The sequence below is a fragment of the Oncorhynchus gorbuscha genome, linkage group LG06 (assembly GCF_021184085.1).
Source record: "Oncorhynchus gorbuscha isolate QuinsamMale2020 ecotype Even-year linkage group LG06, OgorEven_v1.0, whole genome shotgun sequence".
Taxonomy (NCBI): Eukaryota; Metazoa; Chordata; class Actinopteri; order Salmoniformes; family Salmonidae; genus Oncorhynchus; species Oncorhynchus gorbuscha.
The window spans coordinates 34,229,740-34,239,311 of record NC_060178.1 but is presented as its reverse complement, the minus strand read 5'-3'; the positions used below and the strand labels follow the sequence as shown (position 1 = coordinate 34,239,311).

The window sequence follows — 9,572 nt, the reverse complement described above, 5'->3', positions numbered from 1 at the left end:
AAAACATCCAGAATCAAAGGCATACTCGGTAATACTAATTAAACAGAATGTGTCCCTGCTTATGTAATTTAAATGTGTCATTATCTGTTCTTCATGGAGGGATTACTGCCAATGCTAAGCTATTAGCAGGTCTGTATCATAACCCTTTCCTCTCCTTTTTGTCCTCCTCTCCTTGTCTTCACTTCCTCTCCTCCTCCTCCCCTCCTTCAGAATGAGATTAATTCCATTAACTGTACTCTCCTCAGGCCCAGAGGGATTGATGAAATACAAATTTAATACAGAGAGCGGTCATCTGACTTTAGGAACTGGGCAGTCAATCAATCAATAAATCAATAATTGAGTTGACTAATGATTCCCTTTGTGTGTCTCTCTCAGGTTCCAGGTAGCCTGAGGCTTCAGCAGGGAGCACTATGTCCTGGTGTTTGGTGTCAACAGCATTGTGGGCATGGCCCTGCAGTCTCCCTTCTGCCATCATCGTCAACACCAAGAGTCTGCAACTGACAAGTACTGCAGAGAGACATGCACTTACAACCACACACACATATACAACCACCTCAAACACATACACTTACCTTTCTGAAATACAATAATCTCACAAGCAATTACTGACAAATTATGTTTAAAAAAGTGGAAGGTATGGTGGAACTGCATGTACTTTCTAGCTTGTTACTGTAAAAGTAACAACAATATATTTACGTTTACACAGGTAGTTACTGTGTTATAAGACCTATGTAATGCAACGTAGCATAACAAGAGCGTTCTTCCCCCTGCAGTTCTTTGTCTATGCCAGTTACATTGCTGCCATGGCCGTGCTGTTTCTCATCAGAGAAGTGCAGCCGATTGGTGGAGCGCATCCCAGCTGAGTGTTTATCAAAGAGAAGAACTGACCTGCCACAAGTTTAACCTCTGGCATGACACTCAAAAAGGGAAATAACATGCAGCACTGCCACCACATAAAGGGAGAAGAAAGCGATGCAACGGATACACAACACACCTGTATTACAATTGTTTGTGTCCAAGGAGTGCAATACGTGTATATAGCCATCAGAGAGCACTGTAGCCTTATGAACACGAACAACAAGTTTCCAGCAGACAAACAAGTTTTACAACACACACAAAAAGTATTTTGTGTAGATCTACCCTTGAGGTGTGTTTGCCAAACCAAATATTTGCCATTCAGTTCCTCTACCACCACGTTCATGTGCACAATGTAATCACTATGTATATGGTCAAATTCTATTTGATTGTTTTTAATTAAAAAACCTGTGCTGACCAATGCAAGTCAATGTAAAAATGTGACTAATTCATGAACAGTGAAAAACGCTGTGGGTGCCTTTTTATAGATTGCACGGATAATAGGGTTGCAGCGCAGAGATTCTTGATTCTTTACTATTGACAATTTTGTAAAAGGTTATGGGTTAATTCAGCCCGAGTTACACATGCATAAATGTAACTTAATTCCCTTTTTGTGCACTTTTCTCTCTATGGGTATTCTGACCTTGAACTGAAGCATGGGGAAACACATGTACTAGCCACGTATTCAGTTGGGGTGGAGATCACAGAAATTGAGGTGTGGAAGAGGGGTGTCTACAGATGCGCTGTATTAACCTTGACAGTATTCTGACCTTGACTGATAATTCCACCACCTTTACTCGTGAGGAAACCATGAATATGGTCGAGAAAACCTTTCGGCTCCAAGTGGAAAAACATGTGCTTTACTTTTTCCAGATAGAACCAACACTATTCTCCATGCACAGTAATTTTATAAATTGCTAAGAGTTATGTAAGCGAGTAATCTTCTTGGAGAAGGGGATTGAACAAATAACAAATGATGTAAATCATTTTTCGCAAAAGACGGATGTGAAAACATTAATGGAAGCAAACTCAAAAGCATACAGTATCAACATGACAGTGAAGTAAAACACACCGTATGCATCATTTAAATTGTATGGCCTTTAAACTTATTTTGTCATTATTATTTTTTCATCCCAGGAGATGAGTTTCGATTGGTCTGCTACTTTTCTCAACAACATTGATGCCCTGAATTTAGCAGGCACTATCGACAGAGCAGTAGGAAAAAGTGATCCAGTGGAGGCTGGTGAATTAAAACATTGCGGAGGATGGGAGACCCACGGTACAGGCGCGGAACACGGAGACAACAAAGTGTTTCAAAAATCTTCTAGGACTAATTATTTTAACCTAAAGCATTTAATAAAGGCATTTATAGTAGAATATTATGAGGAATGGGAATGAAGTGGCCACTTACACAGTGATGGAAAGGGATCACAGCAGTGATTGAATGAGGGTATGAGGCATGAGTTGAACTGTTCAGAGGCTTGACCAGCGGAGGACAGGATATGACTGGGAAGACAAAAAAACAATACCACAACATACTACACAGACAAAAGAGCTAAGATTGAGTTAGCCCAAGCAAGGAGTAAAATCATTGATCTGTAATAATGTGATTGTTTTTGTGTATGTGATTGACTCTACATACAGTAATGAGAGTAAATTGATAGGGGTACTCTATCAATCACTCTCTAGTGCTTGGAGAGGAAACATTCAATGTACCAATGGATGAGCGGGCACAAGAGACGTGGCTTCAGTTCATGCCAGGAGAGAGTGGCAGTGGAGTGGAGTAGCCATCACCTCTTAATCAGGGAACAGAAGGGGACTTAGCTGTAAATATGAAAAGCAGACACATTCCATTACAGCTGCACAATTGTAGGTTTGGACAACGAGTTTCTCTATGAAGTTAAACTCAGACATCTCAAAATAAATATAGTCAAACACAGACTGCTCATCTCGCCTACTTGACAAATCAAATTAGTTCAACAAACGTTCCTAAATAAAGCCCTGATCATCCACATACTTGATGATAACTGACAACTGCAAGCAGACTGGTGGCACCCTCTGGGGCCTGGAGTTTTTCCTTATATGATAACCTAACTAGGGAAACTCTGAGCCCTATAAGGTATGACAGTGATTAATCAGTTGTAAAAAGGTTTTAAATGGGCTGTGATGGGACCAGTTTTTCCTAATCAGACCACATGGTTTAAAAAAACTCCTGGCCCTGGGGGGATGAAACCTTTATCAAACTGCAGCTACCTTATATTTGTTCATATAAATTATATTTAGACTAGATTAGGAGGGGGATTTCCTCTACCTAGACTCATATACAACAACTGATAGACAGTAGAACTCCAAGGGCTGAGCTTGCTTTATGCATGTTTGCATCATACAGGCCTATGCAACTGTAGGCCTTACAAAACATTTACTCACTATTATGTTGACTGATTAATTCCAGTTAATAATGTTGGATGATCAAAAACGTATAGGCAGCCTAGCCAGACCAATTTGGAATAAAAACTACATTTGATCACATTCCCAGTTTCTCCTGACACACAAATGGACTTTAAATACATGACCAATTTGTTTACCCTGACCAGATGGACAGGGCGCATAGGATGTAACGTTATGCAGCTGCTCTTATTACTAGCCTACATTTTTTCAGAGTGAAAAGTAGTCTTGTTTTCATCACATACAGCATTCCAGATGTCTAATGTTTATATGTAGACTAGGATGCAGCAACATTTCTGTCATGAGTTTTTGCTGGTGTCTGTCCGGAGTGTTTATGTGTGATCATCTTTGCTAAATAAATACTGGAGGAAAGTGGAAAGTCTGGGTCATCATCTCTCAATGCACTGGGTCATCATCTCTCTTTAATCAAAACTTTAATGAATGGTTGCGATGGAAGCTATAGAATCATGCGGAATTGTTTTCTGACATCCTAGAAAATACAGTCGAAAGTTTGATATGTTCAGCAAATTAAAGCGTTGTAACGTGCAATTACCTCTGTAAGCTCCTTGTAGTTGCCCTTGATGGTGGAACTTTCTTTCTCGTCCTGTCCTCTATCGATGCAGCTTTTTCCCAGAAGCTTGAATCTGATGTGGGCATTTATATGCTCGCTGCTTTTGTTTCGCCATTTAGCTGAATGGTGGATGTTCTTCAGGTCAGTGTACCCACCTTTTGACCAAGGCTCAGACTTTCCAAAAAGAAGACAAGGCCAGCAATACAGGCGGCTTGATGAAAGGCTCCCTGTTAACCAGCTATACCTTTGACACCAGTTGATATTGAACGCCCTCACATTTTCATCCTTCTTCATGAAACTGATCTCAGGTAGAGGTCGACCCTCACTTTTAATTTGCACTCTGTGGCACAATCCCAATGTATCACACTAAATTAATTTTCTGATCCTAATTTTATGATTGGATGGACAACATGTCAGTTCATAAACCTTTGATTGGATGGAGAGCGTCCTCCGGAAGTGATCATAAATACCATGTATGTCTATGGAAGGGGGTGAGGCCTACGAGCCTCCTAGGTTTTGTATTGAAGTCAATTTAGCCGGAGAAGGATAGAAGCTTGTTGTCCTCCGGCTACACCGTGGTGCTACCCCAGTCAGTTCTGTTGACATTACTGTAGACCTTGGGCCTGTTGCACAAAAGTAGAATTAAGACATCCGGGATAAATGACTCAGCTGAGCTCAATGAAGCCAAAACATGTGCGTCCAGGCTTAATTGGTTGCACAAAGACCAAGCCAGAATGAGCAGACACGGATTCATTAAGCCAGGTGAAACCAATCCTGGATAGGTGCGCGCTCACGGCTCACTCAAATAGACCCCGCCACAGATCACAGATTAACTGATTTACCATGGCAACTAGAGCCGCGTACTTTTCCCCGTCGGAAGCACAAATCCTCATGGAGGCATACGAGGAGGTAAAAGATATAAAAAAGAAGAAAGGCAACACCGCCACAGTGATAAAGCAAAGAGAAAAAGCGTGGCAAAGTATTGCAGACCGCCTGAATGCGTAAGTAGTGCACAATTACACACTGATAAACATCACAATTACAATTCAAATATTTAATTCACATCTCCAAAAACGCAGTTGTACTGTAATTATGAAACGGTTAAATTTTTAATTGAAATGCACTGCAGATATGAGTGAAATTGTGTAAAGTAAGTCCATCACACTGTATAAAGCTATGATAAATTATTATTAAAGCCTTACATTATTATTTAACGTTACTACGCTCAGTACGGTTTAATCTTAGCCGTTGTACTCTGCTTCTTATGTTGTCCACCGTTTTTTTTGTGTTTCTCCTGCTTTCATTAATGTAAAGCTGCTTTGACAGAATGAAACAATTGTGAAAAGTGCTATATAAATACAATTTAATTGAATAAATAGATGAGCTATAATAATAATCACTTTAATTTATATAGCGCCTTTCAAAGGACCCAAGGTCGGTTGCTCACTGCACTGCAAAAATGTCTTTCTTACTTAGTATTTTTGTCTTGTTTTCAGTTTAAAAAAAATATCTAAAAAACATCTTGAATATTTTCTTGAGCAAAATTACCTAGGAAAATAAGCAAAAAAAGTGTTTATGGAAAAAGTAAACTTATTTCAAGAGAATTTTTATTATATTGACAGATTTTTTATTTGCTTGTTTTAAGCACACATTTACTTAAAGTTTATATTTTTTGTCTAAACTATACTTATTTTGCTAGGTCATTTAGCAAATCAAGAAAATACATCTTTATTTAAGTTTTTTTTTTAATATTTTTACTGAAAACAAGACAAAAATACCAAGTAATTTTTTGCAGTGTGACTCCATTAAATGTGTGTGTGTGTGTAGATTAAACATGAACGGGCCAAAACGGACATGGCAGCAGGTCAAAATCAAATACAAGAACATTCTGCAGAATGGTATGGTCCCTGACTAATATTTAACAAAGCACAAGCATATATTGTACCCAGAAGGTGCCTGCTCACACATTGTCTGTACTGTTTTAGCAGTGAAAAAGAATACCCACAGACAAGGCACGGGTGGTGGGTCACCAAAGGCTGACCTTACCCCAGCAGAGGACATGGCCTTGGAGCTAAATAAAGGCAGGCCCGTCTTAGAGGGGATCCCTGGGGGGAAAGAGACGAGCATAGGTTCCTCCCAAGATGCCACCCGCTTCATTCAAGGTATGTCCTTCCATCTCTACATGGGATACAACCACATTCATATTGAATCAATTTGGACTGTCTGACTTTGGTTTACCTATTGCCTTGCAGTGTCTGGCAGCAATGTGTTCCTGTTAGAGCCACCAGCACAAGCACCAGACGATGCTGATCCAGTGAGTACTCCATCAAAGGCATACTGTAGTCCTGGCATGTCTTGTCTACTAGCTTCAATATGAATCCGATTAAATGTGATAGGGTGAAGGCCCCAGTGCAGCAGCAACAGCACATGATGGAGACGATGATGATGAGGAGGAGACCATCTCTCTGGATTCCAGAAGGCATGAGGTATCATGGTAAGACTGTGAAAGTACTATTTACTCTACAATGGTGAGGAGTCCTCATCAAAATCAAAAAATCTCATTTCTTTTACAGGACCCAGATGCTATACAGTGGGAAAACCAGCCTGGCAACATAGTGCGTATTAATAAAAGGACACCACATCCTGCCAAATTCCAGCTGCGCTAATTGTATTGTGTTCACAGAGCTCACAAGCTATCAGAAAGTTGTATGGCAACCACCTCCGGCGCCAAATAGAACTGGCAGACATAGACATTCAGTACAAGAAGAAAAAGATGGAAAATCTTGCACTGGAGTCCGAAATAAAAAAGAGGACAATTAGGAAACTGGACCTTGAAATAAAAAAACTTGAGAGGGAGGTGAGATATGCAAATGTACACTGTATGCTAACTGTAACACAAATGTATTAATCATTATTTGTATTTCCTCCCCCAGCTCCAAGAAGATGACACAGCTCAAAATAAAAATTAGGTATATTCTCGTAAAGTCAAGTGAGCCATGACATATGAGCTCTTATTGTGAGCACACAGGACGGTGGCATCTTTCTAAGGTTTTTTTTATTTTCCCAGCAATCAGTACAACCAAGTCATCGTTATAAGGCATCGCCCTCTTTTGCCCACCCCCCCAGCACCAGGTGTGGCCACTAGCCTATATGAAGGCCCAAAATTGTGTGTTCCTTTCTGCTCTGACAATGGCATGCCCATTCGTGCGAGATGTGGTGGATGAAGAAGCACTTGTGCTGAGGAGAGCCTTCAGGCGAGAAAGGGTCTTCAGGGACCGGTTGGACCCACTGGCCTTCCCTGACGACCATCTATATGAAAGATACAGGTTTTCTGCAGATGGCATCAGGTATCTATGCAGACTACTGGGTCCCAGGATTAAGCACCGCACTGCACGGAGCCATGCACTGAGTGTGGAGCAAATGGTTTGTGTGGCCTTGCGCTTTTTTGCTAGTGGAGCCTTCCTGTACTCAGTGGGGGATGCAGAACAGCTGAACAAGGCCACAATTTGCCGCACAATAAGGAGTGTGTGTCTGGCTATCAAAGCATTAGCAGATGTCTTCATCTCCTTCCCTGGCCACAGAAGACTCTGTGACATCAAAGAGGAGTTCTATAGGATTGCAGGTAAGAGGATCTACAAATTACAGGACAACTGTTAACACATAGTAGGATACTCATTACTTTGTGTGACAGGTTTCCCCAATGTCATTGGTGCAGTGGACTGCACACACATAAGGATAAAAGCCCCCTCAGGTGCCCATGAGGCCGATTTTGTGAATAGGAAATCCTTTCACAGCATTAATGTTCAGGTGAACATAACTTTTTGATATTGTCCATTGACGAACACTCTGCATTGCCAGTGATGTGCATTGATTGGTGTAATATTCCTCATCTTATGATTTCTGATGGTCTGCAATGCTGACTGTGTGATCAGCAATGTTGTGGCAAAATGGCCTGGCTCAGTCCATGACTCCAGAATCTTTCGGGCCTCTGAAATCTATCAGTGCCTATCACAAGGTAAGCCACACAACCCCTATTTATAACCATCATGGCTGTGTCAAGAATATCACTGTGTTTATGAGGTAGTAATGATGAGATTTTGTGTTGACAGGTGAATTCTCTGGTGTGTTGCTGGGAGACAGGGGGTATGGCTGCCAGCCTTTTCTCCTGACACCTTTCACAGACCCCCAGGAAGCACAGCAGGCCTACAACCATGCCCATGCCAGGACCAGGGCCAGAGTTGAAATGACCTTTGGCCTCCTGAAGGCACGCTTTCACTGCCTTCACAAATTAAGGGTCAGCCCTGTTAGGGCATGTGATATTACTGTGGCTTGTGCTGTCCTCCACAATGTGGCCTGCCTGAGGAAGGAGAGGGCCCCCAGAGTGCCACCAGCCATGGACTGGGACAATCCGGCAATCTTCCCTGATGACGACAGTGGTCGGCTGCTGAGGGACCAATATGTGTTGAATTATTTTAGTTAGTATGTGTGCTTTCAATTTTGGTTAAATATGTCCTGCGGTGGCAGAGGAATTTGTTTTTTTTGGGGTTCGTTTTTTTACGAATTTGGCCTCTTATGATGTTTGTGCGGTATACTGTGTGTAATACAAGGCTGCAGGGAGGCTACTGCATCCATTCATTTGTCTGTTCAGTTGATGTGTATGGATTTGTCCTGCATTTATTTTAGTGTGCAGACATGCAGGGTTTGTTATATACAGACCTTTGAATGTGTATGTATCATTTTGTATAATATGCTTGGATTCTGTGCTTTCCATCTTGTAGAGTCACTGTGACTTCAGTTTCGAAAGGAGCTGATGGTTTACCTGCTTTGTTTTGTCCTTATTCAATAAAGGAACATAATGTTACACATTGTGTTTTTATATTCATATGGAATGTGTATTTGTTTATATGACAGAGTACTAGGGCCACACTGAAGAAAAAGGATAAAGTCATAAATTTATGAGGCTGGTTCTTTCTGCAGAAAAGCTACATATTGTTTTTACAGTTTTGATACTTATGACAATGTGATACTTAATATTCTGGCACATCAGCATGTCTTTGTTTATGAAACCATACTGAAGTACAATTTCACGAAATGCCCCGCATCTGTCATTTTAACAACTGTCCTCCTTTAAAACAACTGGTTACAATATTATGACTTGTCTTTTTTTTCCCTCTGTGGCCCTAATATTCTATCATTTTATATATAGTCTATGGGAAACTGTAAATTATCTAATGATAGCAACATCTAAAAATCATTTTTTATCCAAAATCATTGAAATTAATGATCACAAACGTTTAAATAATGACAGTGGGTCTAGTTATATGTGATAACAATGTATAGTGAGCAGTGAAATAACTATTGGTTTCCATTTGTGGTGACTGCTGACTGACATTAGGGATGAGATTAAATAGATCCTGGAATTTAGCCTGGTCTGGAGCAGGCTAGCTCCACAGAATACATCTCCATGGTAATTTATACCATAACATATCCTCCTGCCCCCTATCCATCTTTAGTGCAACCGGATTACGGATCAATTGAGCCAGGATCACCAAGATATCCTGGCTTAATCCCTTATCCTAGTTTTGTGCAACAGGCCCCTGCATTGCAAAACAGTGTATTTTAATCAGTTATTTGGTGACATATGAATATATTTAGTATAGTTTTATCTAAAAAGAATAACTTTTGTAATGTTTCTGTTTTT

The 9,572-nt window shown here is 40.6% G+C and overlaps 2 protein-coding genes across 3 annotated transcripts; both read left to right on the top strand.

Moving 5' to 3' along the window:
- Positions 1-4,589: 4,589 nt before the first annotated feature.
- LOC124037888 lies at positions 4,590-7,081 on the top strand. Of its 2 annotated transcripts, XM_046353084.1 has the most exons (9): positions 4,590-4,872; positions 5,699-5,769; positions 5,857-6,033; positions 6,124-6,185; positions 6,268-6,357; positions 6,445-6,486; positions 6,555-6,728; positions 6,805-6,840; positions 6,939-7,081. In XM_046353084.1, the coding sequence occupies exons 1-8, from the start codon at positions 4,715-4,717 to the stop codon at positions 6,838-6,840; spliced, it is 810 nt and encodes a 269-aa protein (XP_046209040.1). In that variant the 5' UTR covers positions 4,590-4,714; the 3' UTR covers positions 6,939-7,081. The 2 variants fall into 2 exon arrangements, with proteins under 2 accessions (XP_046209040.1, XP_046209041.1); XM_046353085.1 differs by lacking the exon at positions 5,699-5,769 and having other exon boundaries at positions 4,796-4,872; positions 6,805-6,947.
- LOC124037887 (putative nuclease HARBI1) lies at positions 6,844-8,566 on the top strand. The gene is made up of 4 exons (XM_046353083.1): positions 6,844-7,493; positions 7,563-7,678; positions 7,775-7,886; positions 7,981-8,566. The coding sequence occupies exons 1-4, from the start codon at positions 7,022-7,024 to the stop codon at positions 8,349-8,351; spliced, it is 1,071 nt and encodes a 356-aa protein (XP_046209039.1). The 5' UTR covers positions 6,844-7,021; the 3' UTR covers positions 8,352-8,566.
- The last annotated feature ends 1,006 nt before the right edge of the window (positions 8,567-9,572 follow it).